We start from the raw sequence: 17,824 nt of genomic DNA, 5'->3' as shown, positions 1-17,824 counted from the left end.
AATAGCTATTGAAATGAGCCACTCGAATTGTTACGCGCCAGATATCGCCTATTCATTACGGCGCGGCGCGGTAATTCAAATTTTTTCAATAACAAAAGATGCGTTGACGTTTGACAGCTGTCAAAAGTGGCCCGCCGCGGCGCGAAAAACTAACGGGGCGTCGGTGTTGTTTTTTTCTTCCCCACAATTCGCACGTAGTTTTTTCATGGAAAATTATGCTTTCGACGCACGTTTGTGTAATTGTTTGGTTTGTCGCACGGCACTGTCGGCTCGTACATGGCGAAATGAACGGAATTGAATTTTGGTGAGGCTGTACAATGATCTCCACCTATATAATGGGAAATTCGTATCGCCTTTTGTTTATTAAAATTCACCAGCGTGAATTATTTTCCATTCTATAGCCAGCATATCGGAAATTTTATATTATGAACGTAATTTACGTGACTGTTAATTTTACCTCTTAATAAAATGGAAAAGTATCAAGCTTTTTAATGTGTACATTAATTTATTTAATAAAGCATTAATTTACAAAGAAATTAACATTCAGATTGATTAATTATAAAAAAAAAACCACACAATCTGCTATATAAAAGTAGGCATGTTATATTAATTATTATGATGTCATCATCACTCACTTATGCACTCAAGCGTATTGATAACAGATAAAAATCAATATAAAAAAATTAAAAAATTAATAGAAGATGTAACTAAATTATATATAAATTAAATATTTTAAGGAATGTATAACTAAGTTTCTTATGAAAGAGCTGGAAACCCTGACACAGGTATTGTTTTACTTAAAAGGATTCCCGAATCTTACACATTGTAATACATATGTATAAGAATAAATAAATAAATCTACGGCGCTACAACCTTAGGTCTGGGCCTCAGCTTTCTGTATTTTTTTCATGACCATTTGTCAATCGAACAGGCTAGTAGGTGATCAGCCTCTTGTACCAGACACACGCCTTCGACTATTTGGGTTTGAGGCACGCTTTCCTCGCGATTATCCATCAGCACGCGAGCAAATATTAGTCGGGGATCGAACCTACGACCTCAGGGAAGAGAGTTGCACGCTGAAGCTACTAGGCCAGCATCGCTCGTCATAATAATAAGAACATTTAATATTAATTGTTGTCAAAACTTATGGTTTAACAACACTCCGTATAAATATTAGGTCCTTACATATGAAATTGGCGTTTTGTATGGGAGGAACAAAAAGTCAAATATTTTTAAATATAATATATTTAATTAATCAAAGTCTGAACCATTGTTTTCTATGCACTTTTGCCATCTCATAGGTAGTTCATTGATCCCTTTACTAAAAAAACCAGTCGGACGGGAATCAATAAAATCTGTGAAGGCGATTTGGACTGCCCCATCAGAGTTAATTTTTTTCCCTAGTAAGAAGTTGTCCAAATTTCTAAATAAATGGTACGGTCCGGGGTACTCCCCGGAGGATGTCTTAGACATTCCAATTGAAGCTCTTCTAATTTGGTAGCCGTCTGTTGTGCAGTGTGTGGTCTAGCGTTGTCGTGAAGTAGCAGTGGCGTGGAGCGATTGACCAGCCTAGGTTGTTTAGCTGCTGGCTTTTCCATCATGGTTTGCACTTGCTGACAATAGTCTGGCCAGATTTGAGAAAACTGCAATGAACAATTCCGGCACTAGTCCACCAAACGCTTACAAGTAACCAACCATTGCGCTGAGCGCTTCCGATTATCGTAAAGAATCCATTTTTCATGATTCGGTTTAAAATACCTTCATTATTGTGCCGGTTCACTAATGGAACGCAGCAGTCGACGCGCGTTTGCCGGTTTGCTTCAGTCAATTCGTGAGGTACCCACGAAAATTCCAGAACGAAAACGTTGGAACCAAAAATGAACTGTGTTTTCTTTTGCAACATGACCGCCATACACATCATTCACCCTTCGAGTCGTTTCCGCAGCACTAGTGCCACGGCGGAACTCGTACTCGTAAATAATGCGATACTTTAAGTTTTCCATTTTGTAAAATGAGTGACGCAAACAGAAAAAAAAACAGAAGAAAAAAACAAATGAATGACGGTCATCGAAGCACAAATAAATGAGTAAATAGCTGTACAAATTTGAATTTGGAATTCCTTACCAAAGAGGAGAACATCGTGATTAAAGTGGCCAGTACGAAATACGCCATTCATATGTAAGGACCTAATATATACGCTATAAAGTTTGACAGCCATGGCGTATTAAACAAATATTCATACAGCCCCTTTATTTAGTAAATGCTTTAAAATGCACATCACAATGCACTCAGAATCAACCCTTAACATTATAAAACAATTAACACAACCGTAGCTACGACCAACATTTGAACTAATTAAAAATTCAAATCTAAAAACGGAGCGTCACTCCCGCCATTCCAAAGGGCTAACTTTCCCGCGTGAATTATTCAAAATTCAAAATTTCCCTATAATTCAATCATCCCATCCCCCCGGGAGAGGGGAGGGGTGATTATTTGCGAATTTATTATTAATTAACTGACGTGCGCGCCATAATTACGTTTTTCAATTATATTCAATTATACGATGAAATTCGGATGCGAGACTGGCTGGTAATTTCGTTTTTTTTTTGTCTGTGGAATGAACCATAAATTCGCTTTTGACAGTTATTATCTGTACTCCACATTCAGATTACCTACAGACTTTAAATTTCAAATCATTACAGTATACACTGCGTCACACGAGGCTGGTACGTAACTACAAAATTCATTTATCTGTCTTTATACATTTTTTTTCTGTTACTTATAGTCATGTAAAAATCCTATCAGCTACAGCCCAATATCTCATAGGAATCCAAGACCCGGATGGCTGTCAGATAATTCAATTGCACATTTGTGAGTGGCGGTCACTACGTGTGATGTGTTTAAATGATATTAACGCCTGCTCGATACGAACGTTAAAAAAGCTCCAACCTAGCTTCCAGATTGTATACCAGATATGATGATGCTGAAGAATTTATGACAATACGTTTATTTTACGTATTAATGTTAAAAATCGTTCGAGTCAGCTTCAACAAAGAAATTAATGTCACACTAGCAGTCTAGACAGACGTTGTCCTGTATACAATACAAATATAATCCTGTATACAATACAATACAAATATTACTACCTAAACCATTCTCGAACCCACTAGAAAACTCATCAAAATCCTACCGTTTAGGAGGAGTTTAATTAGAAATCACATTATACATTTGAATTGGAAAATAAAATTTTCTCCAATTACCTTCCACAAATATTTCAAGATTAAAATCATCCAAAACGGTCCGGCCATTCTCGAGTATTGCTATTGTAATCATAAATGGCTTAATCAGACACTAAGTCCTGCCCGTGTGTAAACCGCCTTATTGTCAAAGTTATGAAGCAAATTGGAGCGTACAGCTTGAAGGAACGGTAATTTTATTTGCAGACCCCAGCCGGGGAGGTAACACAATAATCGTTGTGTCAGAATCTATTGCCGATTCCGCATTATGGTAAAATCGTTACTTATGAGGAATAAAACCTAGCTATTATTCATTAGATACCAATTTTATTATCGATTAATAGAATAAAATATAAAAAAGTCAGTGGCGCTACAACAACCGTTCTATGCCTGACACACGCCATTGACGGTTTCGGTCTAAGGCAAGCTTCCCTCACGAAGTTTTCGTTCACCGTTCCAGCGTATGTTAAATCATATATCGAAACTTCGATCCCAGGGATGAGAGTCGGAGGTTCACACGGTCAGTCACTAAAACATTGCCTAAAGGCTATAAATGTATTTATAATTTTTGCCGGTCACATTGCCGGCTTTTGTAAAGACAGATGGGCCAAAAAGACCCTTTCTAGGAATGGATTTGTGGGGGCCAAAACGAGAGATCGCCCACCAGAAACCTGGGATTGGAAAAAAGTAGCAAAGATGAGAGACAAATGGAAAAAATCTGAAGGCAGCCTGCACTCTGTTGGACGTCGTGTACAATTAAATACTACATATATATTTTGTATTATTTTCTTGTCTGCTAAAGATAATAGAATGAAGCACTGCCGAAAACTTACTTGCGCCGGCGCAGCTCAAATTAATCCAGTGACCGTCACGCGTCAAAATGTGACGGAACGAAATTTTTAATCAATTCCCAGTTTCACGGCTGTCACTTTGCCATTATTTGTTACATTGTTACACTGATTTTGTAACTATGAATAATTTAATTTAATTATATTGTTTTCTTATAATCGTAAAACATTTAATGATGCAGAGGTATACAATGTAGGTCAAGCTGAGAAGTACATTCTACAGCTTGAGCCGGTTTCCCTACGATGTTTGTCTCTTAAGGGCAGTGTTTTTATAGAAAGGTCGCACGACTTCAGCCACTAGGCTGGAGGTGATCATAACAATAACACCTCTGGGACTAGCTAACCAAAAAATCTAAGTTTTATAGCCCGCATTTAAAATACATAAAGTCTATAAGTCACGCTCTTTTTCCCGAAGGCGTAGGCAGAGATCTCCACTCGCCACGACCCGGACATAACTTTCGCTTCATCGTGTTTCATAACATTCACCATGCATTTACGTATTTTTGACCTATTCCTTCTCTAGTACCTCCTGGATTTGGTCTACGTACCAGACCCTACCTCACCAAGGCCGCTTCTCATTCACCCGTTCTACATGACGTGACCTAATCTCCTCTTATATCCCACACAGCTAAAATACTGACAAAACACAGCTATATCGCGAATACTCACAAACCAGATTGATTCTTCATAAGTCATAACATAATTCGAAATCAATAATTCAATCGTAAAATTGAAAACGGCCATTCGTATCACGTATACAACCACTTACTAAATGTAATCGCAAAACTGTTAATAATTCATATTAAATTCGATATTGTGGAATAAATATTAGATTAGCTCGGAAGGGCGGGACCCACGTTTCACCGAAATATGATTGGCCCGTTCTGGAGGGAAACATCGCGTGCGTCAAAATTCCAAACTTCCGAATTGGATCAAGGTATTCCAATTGTTTGTTGACGTACTGGTTTTTAAAAATCGGTTTAAAGATGTTGGAAAATGGAGTTCTACGCAAGACAAGTTCGTTCGTAGGTTCGATATCCAGATAACGGTGAAGGAAAACATCGTGAGATGATATTGGATTGACAAATGATTATGAAACAGATTCAGAGTTCTGAGACCCAGACCTAAAAAGGTTCAGCTCCACTGATGTTTAACTAATCAAGGCAAGATATTAAAGTTTAATGATTACATTTTCCAAATAAAATTAAGATTTTGTTCCTCCATTTTTCCTATACGATACCGTTGCTTATAGAATACTCTGAAAATCTTAGAGACAGTTCATACATAGCGCTATATGGTAATAACGAATTAGAGTTTATTACAGGAGTTATGATGTATGAAATAGATATTAATTATACATTATAATATATTTCGATCCGACTTCAGAAAACCCCAATAAATTTACAACGTGTATTCCATTCAGGAAGACGTGAATATAGATAATACAAGAGCAGGCAGAGGCCACGGTTTTACACTTGCTATCCTGACATACGTTTCTCGCCTCATCCACCTTTCAGGACATTCGCCATTCATGCTCATCGGTTACGAGTACCTGTAACTTGTCTAGTACGTCCTGGATTTGGTTATGTACAAGGCCTATCTATCTTCCGATCCACGGTTGCATTGTCTATTTTAACTATATATAAACATATGATTTAAAAATTTCTCTATGTATACCAGAATTCATGAAATAACGTTCACCAACAGTGTGAAAGCGTAACAAACATTTATAATTTTATAAAGGATTACAATTTACACAGACTATATTCATGTTAACAAAACTATAATATTTAATGCGGCCTTTGTTTGGCAAAGGGTGAAAATTAACAATTGGAGATCTGTCAAAAATGACAAAGTGATTCGTCATACAGCTGCCTGTTAGAAAGAGAGGCTAATTCGGGATAGAGCGAGACGTGTAACAATCAAAACGTGAATTTTTTATTATTATTCCGTTATGTAATGGCTGGTATGGAAGACCGATTGCCTGCTTAACTCATGTAATGATGATTCGAATGGACATCCGAAAAGACGCCCACTGCTACCAACAGTCGAGTTCTTAACTAATGTTTAAAAAACTTTATTTCTCATTAAAAGAAATGTATTTTTGTTTACATGAGAAACTTAATATATACGAACGAGACACACGTCACCAGCAGCCGTCCTAATTTAGTCTACTACACTCGATCTAATATCTTTAAGGCCCTTTTCTGAACAGCGTTGACCTGGAGTTTTGGCGCAAGCACCCTGAGGAGGAGTCTCTAATTATGTGATGACTAAGCCCATTGATGTCGCTGATGGAGAACCTTAGACACAAAAAGTCATTGTATGTCAGTAGGACTATCATCTGGATGATAATGACAAATGATCACGAAACAGATACAAAAATAGAGGCTTAATCTTTTCCGGTTTAGGCCTTTGATTTCTGTAACTGTTTCATGATTTGTCAATCTAATAGACAAGTAATCAGCCTTCACCACACGCTGTGGACTGTTTTGGACCAAGGCAAGACCACGTTAAATGCCCACATAGAAAGTCCATTGGTGCACAGCCGGGGATCGAACTAACGACCTTCAGGTGTGCGAGTGCAAATACTCCTATGCCTAAAAGGTTGTTGCGACACTGGATTTTTAACCCAAATGTATGAAAAATCAAATAAATTAAATTAAAAATAAATAATATATAAATTGTAAACTATTTTCGATTAGGTAGAAATCCCGACATACAAATGAGTTACAAGTATGCACTAAATGCACTGAAATTAAACTCTCCCTGACAGTTCCATTACTGAGGTATTTAAGGAATTTTCAATTACGCTTGATTAAACGAATCCGAGGTCGTCGTAACGTAAGGAATATTGTTGGTTTGCTCATGGTTTACGTCATCAATTTTGTTTAAATAAATATTACTTATCGCCTAAATAATACAGTCGAAATAACCACAAACGTCAATGTCAACAATGATTAATTACACACATTTGCGGCCCTTTTACAACTGACAAACAATCTTAAATAGGCTACTAGAATATTTTTCAATTTTTAAAAAAATGCTAATAAACCCACCAGTTAACAAGGCCCCCGATCTCTTAATGTGTATTTGACGATTCCCGAGCAGAGGGGCTCATCGAAACTGGTCGTCCAAGAATAATTGTTCTTAAACGGTAGCATTGTAATGAGTGAAAAGTAACACATTGTGATTATGTTTATGAGTTGTAAAATGTGGCTTCTGGTGATTTAACGTCTCAGACAATGGCTGACGTTGAATAGACAAGTGACCACAGATTAAACAATGGAATTTGAATTTCGAACATGTCGAATACAGCTTAAAAATTACTGTATTTTTGACAGCTACTGTGGTTGTTAGCTAAAGTTTTATAAGTTAGCTGCGCTGTGTGGTTTATTTATTTATTTGTAATAGAAATGAAGGAAAACTGAAGTTTAGCATTTAACAAACGACAATAAATACTAAACAAAAATTATAAATGCTTAACAGAGTTAAAGTCTTCCCGTCTCTTCAGATACTTCCTCTCATCCTCTTTGGTAAGGTGGAAAATATCAATATCATCTTAATTAGTGTAATAGTTTGATAAATCCCGAAACATTGGCGAATTATGCAGGTTATGTCTCAAATGACGCGATGTTATAGAGCCTATTGACTTGTCACTGTTCATCTTCTTTTCTGTATTAAAGACAGTCTCATTCACTCCAGTTCAGAAGTTTGCGTATATATTTTCGCAATCGATATTTATTGACAAACTAGAATTATAGCGATGCCTTATTAGATTCGGGAAATTAGGGTTTATCAATATTTAACGAATGTCAGGGATAATGCCATTGTGTCAACCATTTATTATATTAGTGATCATAAGTAGCGCTACAATCCTATGGGTTTGGCCTCAGATTGCATCCATTTATTTGATTAGATGGAGAAGGTGAACAGCCTTCTATGCCCGACACGCGTCCATTTTTGGGATATTCACGACGGTTTTCTTTCGCCGTAAATGCGAGTGAGGATTGAACCACCACCTACCACTTCACTGTTAGAGTCGTACGCCAACAATGCTACAATTTCTTATATTATCCAAATTACCAATATGTAGAGATGTTGGGTCTCTCTGCATCTTCTACCGCATTGACCATGGAGAGTGTTCAGAAGAGCTGTTCGGATTAATACTGGCAGCTTAGTTTCATCATCGGACGTGGAGGTAGAATACGAAATTACTCACGTATCACCTCGACGTCCGTCGTTCCACAACTGAGCGTTTCTTGAGGCAGTTTCTGCAACACCACTAGATGGAACCAGCTAGTAATTAAATATTTCCGAACCAATCCTACTTAGGGTTTTTCAGACATGAGCGTACCTTAAAAAGACGGCAAGCTCTCTTGCATTGCAAGTGTCCATGGGCTGTATCACTTAACATTCGCCACTTTTCCTTTTGCCTTCTGATAAAAAGAGGCTTGTTAGAGTCGAACATAATCAATGAGTCGCCGGTGGTCCATGAACCATGTCAAATCTTGTTAAACTATTGAAATTACTCCTGAAATTAGCATTTTAACCTTTATTTCTTAAGTCAGAGATGTCAAATCACTGTAAACGTTGAATAGCTTTTATAATATGTACATAATTTTCACGGTTATAAAATAGTTATAATTTACTTTGGCAATTGTTAAGTTTATTGTTTTAACTAATTGCTACTGTTTACGAAGATTATGTTTTGAGAAATAAACTTCAAATTAACTTATTTTGTCGAGTTTGGTATTTTCCATATTTCTTTTTGGACTGGAGTCACCCTCAATAGACCCTCTATCTTTCAAGATTGGAGAATGTTATGCCAACCAACCACCAACTTACGAGCACAAAACTGTCGACTGTCATTTACAAACGTGTTTTTAGCAACTTTGTCCATATCAGAGAACCGGTATAGTCTCGACTAACTAGAAGAAGTGATGGTAGGAGAAGTCAGGGACCGCCTACCCGTTCTGAACAAATGAAGGCAACCTTTGCCCATGCACACAAAGAATTTTACACCAAACGCGAAGACATACAGACAAGATATACACTTCGACACAAAAAACGCCTAAACCTACCATCTTCCCGATTACAAATACATGCATCAAGCCCACTAGTCATGTCAATCAAAATTTATAATAAACTACCGGAGACACTAAGAAATGAAAAAAAGATACATATATTTACAAACAAACTAAAAAAACTTCTTATACGTAAATGTTATTATAGCGTTAATGAGTACCTAGAAGATAAAAATATAGCTTATTTTCATGATTATTAATCCCTAAATATACAAAATTCAATAAATAAAAAAATGTTATTCTATGTAATTGGTACTAGCCTGGAGTGTGAAGTTTTATGTGCTATTTTTTATTGTGTTGCTATTAGCTATGTTATATAGGTTTCGTAATGCCTTCTTTTGCTGTGCCCTAACAGGGTCCATAATATTGTACCTAGCTTTAAGCCTCATAAACATCTTTTGTATCGTTATGGAATGAAAATAGATACATGAATACATGAGCCTCGACATATACTGCCCACATGTGGATGATAGGACGGTGTGGATGCAGCAAGTCGACGTATCGGTTAGGGCTTAAGATAGGCACGTAAAAGAAGAATAATTGTCAAAGATATTTGAAAGAGCTTTTCATCAGCCTCACGGGGGGCTTTCCCTAGCTAGGATTGTAAAGTGCAGTACTGGTAAACCAAAAAGTATTAGAAGCTCTTCGTATTGACTGGTGATGGCCTCGTGGCTTGAATTTGCTGAACCCACAACATTCGGATCTCCTGTGCACCAATGGAGTTCTATTCTACTTATTAATTTCACATTTGGTCGTGGGAAAACCGGGTAGCCTTTCAGCTAAAAGATTTAAGGCAGATGGTGTCTGTCATGCACAGAAGGCTGATTTGCTGAACCCACAACATTCGGATCTCCTGTGCACCAATGGAGTTCTATTCTACTTATTAATTTCACATTCGGTCGTGGGGAAACCGGGTAGCCTTTCAGCTAAAAGATTTAAGGCAGATGGTGTCTGTCATGCACAGAAGGCTGATCACCTACTTGCCTATTAGACAAAATAATTTAAACACGAAATTGATACAGAATTCTCATGCCAAGACTAAGGATTGTAAATTTTGACTGTTTTATTTATTTATTAACACTTCGTTACACTACATTTAAAAAAATGAACATAATTAAATCAAAAGAAGGGAAACTGGCGGCCTTATCGCTTTCGAACGACGTCTTCCAGGCAACGACTGTGAGTAAAGGAAAAAAAAGTATTAAATTACATAAGACAGGCAAGTAGTGCAAAAATATATGGTATACACAGTTATTAAGACAAAACTAAACAGGAACAAAATAAACAAACTAAACTAAAAAGACATATTTTATTAACGTACTTAATTTTAACTGGCTTTAAACTATCATTTTATAGTTTTAAATTTATCGAAGACGGTTCAACTTTAAAAGGAATTAATTCTGTCAAATTGTGTGTGCGTGTTTATTTAGTTACTAAAATAATGACATTTAGGTGTGACATTATTAAATTATATTATTCCAGTTTTAACGATTGCCACGTGAAAACAAAAATTAACATCTTGAGGGGAAAAAATATTTTGATTAAAAATTTATTCGGCCTGGGGTCGGTTCGACCCTAAGCTCTGTCAGATGTCAATCTTGGGTAGTGATGCTGTCTATTTTTTATTGTCTGTGATGGGGTGACCGTGCGTGAAATGATTCTGAATATTTATGGATAGAGCGGATTATAACTTGTAATTGTCAATGCAATTGAGATTGTCAACTGTCAAATTAACACTAAATTGGCTTATTATGGATTAGGGTTTTTTATTGTTTATTTTTTTTATTCATTTAACCGTATTCCTCATACCTGGTCGTTAACATCTACGCTATAGTAAATACCACTTGTAACTTGGTTATGGATACTGAGATAGTACGTTAGTCGTATATACAGTAATAAGGGAAAATCATCTTTTTATAAATCTGTTAGGCGTGTTTTGTAATTAAACTCCAAAACGGCTGGACCGATTTTGATGAAACTCTTGTGTAAGTTACGATTTACAATAAGAGTCTTTGTTCGACAAAGTCAGGTGGGCTAGTATTTATATACAATATCTAGTAATAATAAAATGATTTTTTAACAAAAAGGACGATAATCCCACACCAGGCGACAATTACTGTACAAAGGTGCAACAGATGATAATTGTAAGCGACGTATATAAATATTAATATGTCTGTCTGTCCGTTCGAGTGTGCCTTTTTACGTCCCCTAACTGTATTACATTAGTGAATTAGTCAAGCGTGAACTGAGAATATTAACCATTAGATAATCTGTAGTAAAAAAACTTTATTTCAATGACGGTACCTTGGTAATTTATAGACAAAGGTTTTTGACGAATTTAAACTCGCTACTTAGCTTCTAATGATTAATTAAATCCATAGAACTTAAAATGTAGCAAGTAGCCTCTATTATGTATTATCGCGTATTAATAAGTTGATAGTGATTCATTTATTTATTACAGAAATACATAATGCTTGATAAAGAAATTATAAAAAATACATTAAAGGACTCTTTTGTCTCTTACTGTCAAGTTGTGCTTATGTTGTGAAGGAAAGTGACAAAATACAAAGTCAGACAATACTAGACACTATAAATTATAGCTGGAATCATTAACATTTTACACTTTTTACTTGTTGACTTAATTATAACTACTTAACACATTCAATTAAACCAGCTTGATAATTTATTTGCTTATAAATAATTATTATTTTATAATTACAAAAAAACAATGGCGCTTTATTGTCTGTTATTTATTGTCTAAGCCGGTATCGAACCTACGACCCCCACTCAAAGCCTGACCTTGAAAAAATAATTTTATTAATTTCCCTTTGTATCTTTACAGGTAAGACCGAAATATGAATTCAAAGAAGAATTGGATGATAGTAAGTGAATAGTATAAAGCATATTTAAAAAGGCCGGCAACGCTCACGCCCTCTGACATTGATCGGAACACATCTATAAAAATCATATAAAATGTTCCTTAGAAAAAATATTCTTGAATTATTTTTTTAACTGTGGTATTGTATAATAATCTTTGGACAAGAAATAAAAAAAAACAATAAAATACATATCTAATTAAACCTCAGAGACTGCATACTAAGCGTTTTACGACTTAATAAAAGTTTCCCCAATACATAAAGTCCACTGTCACTTGAGTCTCTATAAAACTATAGAAAAAGTGATCTAAAAACCTTAAAAATTGTGTTTAGCACAGTGTATTTGTATCAGTCGGGCTCTCGAAAACGCCGATTCGTTCACGGTAGAGTTTAAGATTTTAGTGTAGTAGGATGGAGTTATAGCTGAGCGCCTCTCACAGTAGAAACAGCTATTTTTAGAGTGTATACTTTTATGTTTTCATTCATATGGAATCAACGTTTTGTATGTCAAATTATAACATTGTCTGAAGTAGCTTTTGCAATCTACCAAATATTTTACTAAATAACTAAGTCCATATTCCAAATAAAAATACCTCAATTCACCATCTTGTCTTGAACGCTTGCATATAGATAATGGCCTGACAGCTCTGAAACTAGATTAAAACGCTAACAACGCTCATCTAGAAGCACGCTGGACTTTCACCCATTCGTTATTGACAACCTCAGATACCGCTGCACGATTTGGATCTTTGTTCTTGTTCACAGCAAAGGAGTCCTTGGCCCCCCCCCTTCCATCCACCCTAAACAGGTTAATATAGGTTCATTTGGGCGGTGGTAAAATAGGCATAAACAGGCGTGCCTTCCAATAGGCCACATCACACCTTAGGTCTGTATGAAAACACGATCTTACTTAGTTCTTACGTAGACGAGGGTAAATACCTCAAGGTAGAAATTCACGGACTTGTCATAAAAAAAACAGTTCATCACTGATTTGACAGCTTAAAAAGTTGTTGTTAAAGCGTTTTAAACAACTGTTTGAACTGTGGCGAGGTCAATTAGAGCTATTTTAACAAAAGTTTTATTAATACATTTTATTGGGACATAAAATATTTAATTGTAATAAATACCTGGAGACATTTATGTGCGCGTTGAGAGAACAATCGTAAAAATAACTATAAAATTTCTTTCGCACATTGCGCCTGATTCTCTATCTAATTGACCTTCAAGAAAAGAGCGTACCAATTCTTAAAAGGCCGACTACGCACTCGCGAGCCCTCTGGCATTGACAGAGTCTATGGGAGGCGTGACCACTTAACATCATCATAAATGCTTTTGAACCAAGCTTTTTTTATATATATATTTTACAACAACGCTTAGTAATTGGCTCGTGTTTTTTAAGCTTTAAAATTTAGCTTAGTTCCACTTTCTTCGAAGTAATGTTTTTATTTAAATATTTTATTGTTAATTTGTCTAATTTTTATTAAAAAGTGTCATGGCCTTCGACATGATCTTCCAGTTCTGTACTTCCTTTCGCCTAAAGCTTTCAGCCGTAGCAGGTCCTCCTCGACGGCTCTGGTTAGCCTCTCTCACCGCTCGGTCTTGGGCCATGCGCTCAAAGTGCCCCAACCAACGTGGTCAAACATACCACTACAAATCAGTTAAAACTGGTAACTTTAAAGTCCTTAACATTAGATTTGATTCGTTCCAATTGCGGCAAAACTAAGCCAATATCTTTTCATATATGTTGTGTCTTATCGAAAGCTCATCATAATTAGTTCAGCTTTGAAACCTATACAACTTCGTTGATAATTAGTTAAGAGAGAATTTATCTTAGAAACGTCATTTCACGTTTCCATCTCCCCTAATTTAAAAACTCAGATAAAACTTGCATAATCTTAACAGCTGACTTATTACCGGGCTGTCATTTCGAAAAAATGTAATTAAACTTCAACAATCGCGCGCAAATATCTAAAACGTTCAGTCAAAACGCTCTAATGCTCAGTTAGAAAGAGAGAGATGTCGTCTGCGCTGCATTTCCACTTACGTTGGAAAGGGATAAGGGAAGAAAGTATTGTTTTAAAGACATTTTTAATTTCCCGAAGGTGATTTATCACTTTGTTTCGACTCGGTGTGAATATGGTATTTTTTGTGCTGCGAGGGGAGCGAGCGTCCCCCGCGATGATTTGAATTTAGAATAGAGTGGATTATGGAATGGAGAAATGCCTTTGCGGGTGACGGATGACTATTTTGAATTTGGAACATTTTCGAATGAGATTTTAAAACTGGCTGAGCGGAATATATTTCTTTTAAATCCCTAGATTTATTCCAAATTTGATTTCGTAGACTTGAATAACATTGCGATACCATAAGTATTTATAGACTAAAAACTCTATGGTATATGAAACTATTGTGCACTACAGATAGAAGGAAAAATTAATGACTTTTGACGGATTACTTACATTCGAACAAAATATATAACTCACTATTGAGTATGGATTTTTCTAAGGTTTATAGAGTTGTAAAGTTCACTCGCTGCCTTTTAAAGTAATCGGCTTACTGTGAGCTTAAACGTCAAGACCTTTCAGCAATGTTGCGTGAACGTATTTCCGCAAATAACTTTGATAAACGTTTCATATCGATTTAAAAGCACCATATAGGCCATTTAAAAGCTAGAATTAAAAAAAAACTATTATCCATTTTTAATTCTGCTATCAATGGATTTATCGTAAAGTCTCACGCTTAAGTAGGTATTAATAATTAACCGCAACCACTGACTGCAAAATTAACCGCAAACTAAACTTAAAGTACCTACATGAAATCTTGTCACAACCAAAGACAATACAAGCGTTACAACTAAAAATAAATGAATCGTTGTGGCATAGATTGACATTGATCTAGCAGACGCGGAATTTTCTCTAATTGTATATAATATTTATTTACAATTAATAATTCTTATTAGTACATAGCGTTCTTTGTCTTTCATTTTGAATTTCGAACAGCAGTAGTTCCACAGATAATCAACATACAATCGTCACATCTTACTGTTTGCAAATTAAGCGCGATTAGCATGTGTTTTAATCGCGTTCCAAATTCAAATTCACATTGGCCGTTGGTGGTCTATGTATTGTCTGCGGTGTTTAGGGATGGGCCACAGATTATGTAATGATGTATTTTTAGCAATAGGTATTTGAATACTTTTGTTATAAACCTTATGTAATCAATTTTTAATAAGCACAATAATTATTATAGAATTTAGCCACTCGAAGGATAAATCGGTTTTTTATTTCTATATTTATAGTCAAAAGCAAGATTTTTTTAATTCAGTCAAAGCGTTCATAGAAATATCCAATGACCAAAACTACAATTTTAATTCCAACATCAAAGGAAAACAAAAGAAAATTCATTTCCATGGTACATAAAGGCGCAGGTGCTCATCATTTGCATACGTAATCGCGGGACAAAGAAGCCAGAGCTTTGTAACTTATGTACGCCTGGTACAATTATTTACATTTCCCTGTTTATTTAAAAAAGGTACCTTGAGAAACTAAACCCGCGGTTTTGTTTATTTGTAATACACAGAGACGTCCATTAATATAATGAACAGTTTAACTAAAATTGGTTAAGTTATTTTGATAGGGCAACTTTTAATTGAATCTCTGAGTACATTATAATAATATCCAAAAATGTTGCTACAATAATTCTTAATCTAACTCCTTACATGTCAAAGAGTGTAGAGCATAGCATATTAATATTTATTATTTCTCTGTATGAAACTAAAGTTATTATTTTTCATACTTCGGTATTTTTAAGATCGATTTAAATTCCAGCATCTCATTAACATGTAAATTAGTTGGGCCACAGTAACCGACCAACAAAAAGCCAAAGACTAAAAATGAATAGCGAAGAAAACGGAACGATTATTAATTAGTTCGTCCCAGCCCCAGGCAAAAACTCGAATTACCTAATACCTTATGAGGCCCTGGTAATTAAGAAGTTTTTTCTTTTGCTAAACAACAACGAATTGGAAAAAAACTTTAAAAGTTATTTTATTTCATTTTACGCATTTGCTTAAATATCTCCTAAGAATCTTTTTTAAATAACCATATGCGATAACCAGGGAAATGAACGAAACAAAGCCAATAAAACCATGTAAATAATGATTGTCGTACAACGTACAATTTGTACCACAATCGAATCCACCCCCAATAGCAATATTTTCGTATGAGGAAATCTCTGTCCCATATATCATACCCGCTCAGATTTAGCCCCGAAACAAGACCGGAATCTCCATAGAAATTGCCTGAATATCGTTGGTACAATTTTATCATACGAAACGCCGGACCTAAATAACCTTATTATCATATACCAGGCCGCGACGGCACGGAATCGACGCATACTCTGCTTAAATTATCTTTAGGCCTGTGAAGTTGGGACTTCGGGATTTGCCGAAAAACCGCACGACAATCCCAAAATTCATTAAAGTCTTGGAATTCACAATATTGAAATCGCTCGCGTTCTTCACGACGCCATTACGCGGATAAATTGTTCTGTAGCAAATGCTTAGTTCAGATAGAATCCAACATTCCATTATAAAATTGTACCTTGACTTGGAGATTTTATATTTGATAGCTATTTCAATTAATGGCTTACTTAATCGGATTGAACGACCAGCATCGCCGCGTACAATGTAAACTTAAATCAAATAATAAATAATAAAAAAAATATTTTTCTACTATTATTATTATAACATATTTTTATGTGTCTGAGGCGCAAACTAACAGTGTCTCTGGCAGAATGAGCAGCGCTGTGGTACAGGTCTGCTCCACAGCAGAATGCTGTACCACAACACACACACATTACACACTTAAAATGTACCACCTTATAAATAGTTATTTTTCTTTTTCGATTATTATTTGAAGAGAAACTGCTTTAGCGGCGTTTGAAAACATTACCGTCACATTTTTCGGTTACGCGTCACATTTTTCCGTGACCCGCCATCTTTTTCTTGTCCCTACCACTGTTGATTTGAATAGATTCGAAGCCATTAATTAGGAAAAAAAATAACAATAACAATGATAGTAATAATTCTATTGCAATTAATTAAATTCTGTAATAATCTTCAAGTAATAAGGTAAAATTAAATAATTATAGTTTGTATTCATGTCTATGATAATAAGAGCCTTTTGTTAAACTTTATCTCATTTAACTGTATTTAACGAATTTCTGTAAAGTTGAATATAGTAGATCGTTTCGTTAGTAATAAATGTTTTGTTTAAACTAAATAACATTTAAGAATTGTTTAAAAAATTCCATTTTTTAGTTTTTCAACAATAATAATTTGTTTTCACACGCAGTCGATAAAACTCAAGCGAACAAAGCAACTTATCAAACATGGCGTCAACGCGGACATAAATTTATAAATTCACTCTCATTAATAATGAAAATATATCGTAAAACAATTTAGTCGATAATCTGGCCACGATTTACAGCGGGCAATATTCGTTCAACATAAAAAAGCGGTAAATGCGTATTAGTTGACGGGCAACCGTTTAATAACTGTTATTATAACGCAGCCCATTAAATGACCACTTCACTAGTGAAGCGCCTAGGTGTTTATTATGTCCTGGTACTTTTTAGAAAGTTTTACTTTCCTTCTACTTCTTTCTTTTTCTGGATTTTCTTTCATTTTGCTGCTGAAGATTAAGAGGAAAACTTAATTTAGAAAACTAGAGAGATTTTCGGTTCTATCATAATAATTTAGTAAGTTAACGTGTGAA

The 17,824-nt window shown here is 35.4% G+C and overlaps 1 protein-coding gene across 6 annotated transcripts in view; it reads left to right on the top strand.

Annotated features, from left to right (window-relative positions):
- Positions 1-17,824, top strand: part of LOC123718865 (homeobox protein homothorax) — a 222,941-nt gene that overhangs the window by 76,584 nt on the left and 128,533 nt on the right. For 2 of the 6 annotated variants that reach the window (XM_045675850.1, XM_045675842.1), the window contains exon 7: positions 12,014-12,053. The exons of the other annotated variants lie outside the window; for them this stretch is intronic. In XM_045675850.1, coding sequence (XP_045531806.1) covers positions 12,014-12,053 — 40 coding nt within the window. The remainder of the gene's footprint in view (positions 1-12,013; positions 12,054-17,824) is intronic. 6 annotated transcript variants of the gene reach the window in all.

This window comes from Pieris brassicae, chromosome 2, assembly GCF_905147105.1.
Source record: "Pieris brassicae chromosome 2, ilPieBrab1.1, whole genome shotgun sequence".
Lineage (NCBI taxonomy): Eukaryota > Metazoa > Arthropoda > Insecta > Lepidoptera > Pieridae > Pieris > Pieris brassicae.
This window is presented reverse-complemented; position numbering and strand designations above follow the sequence as displayed.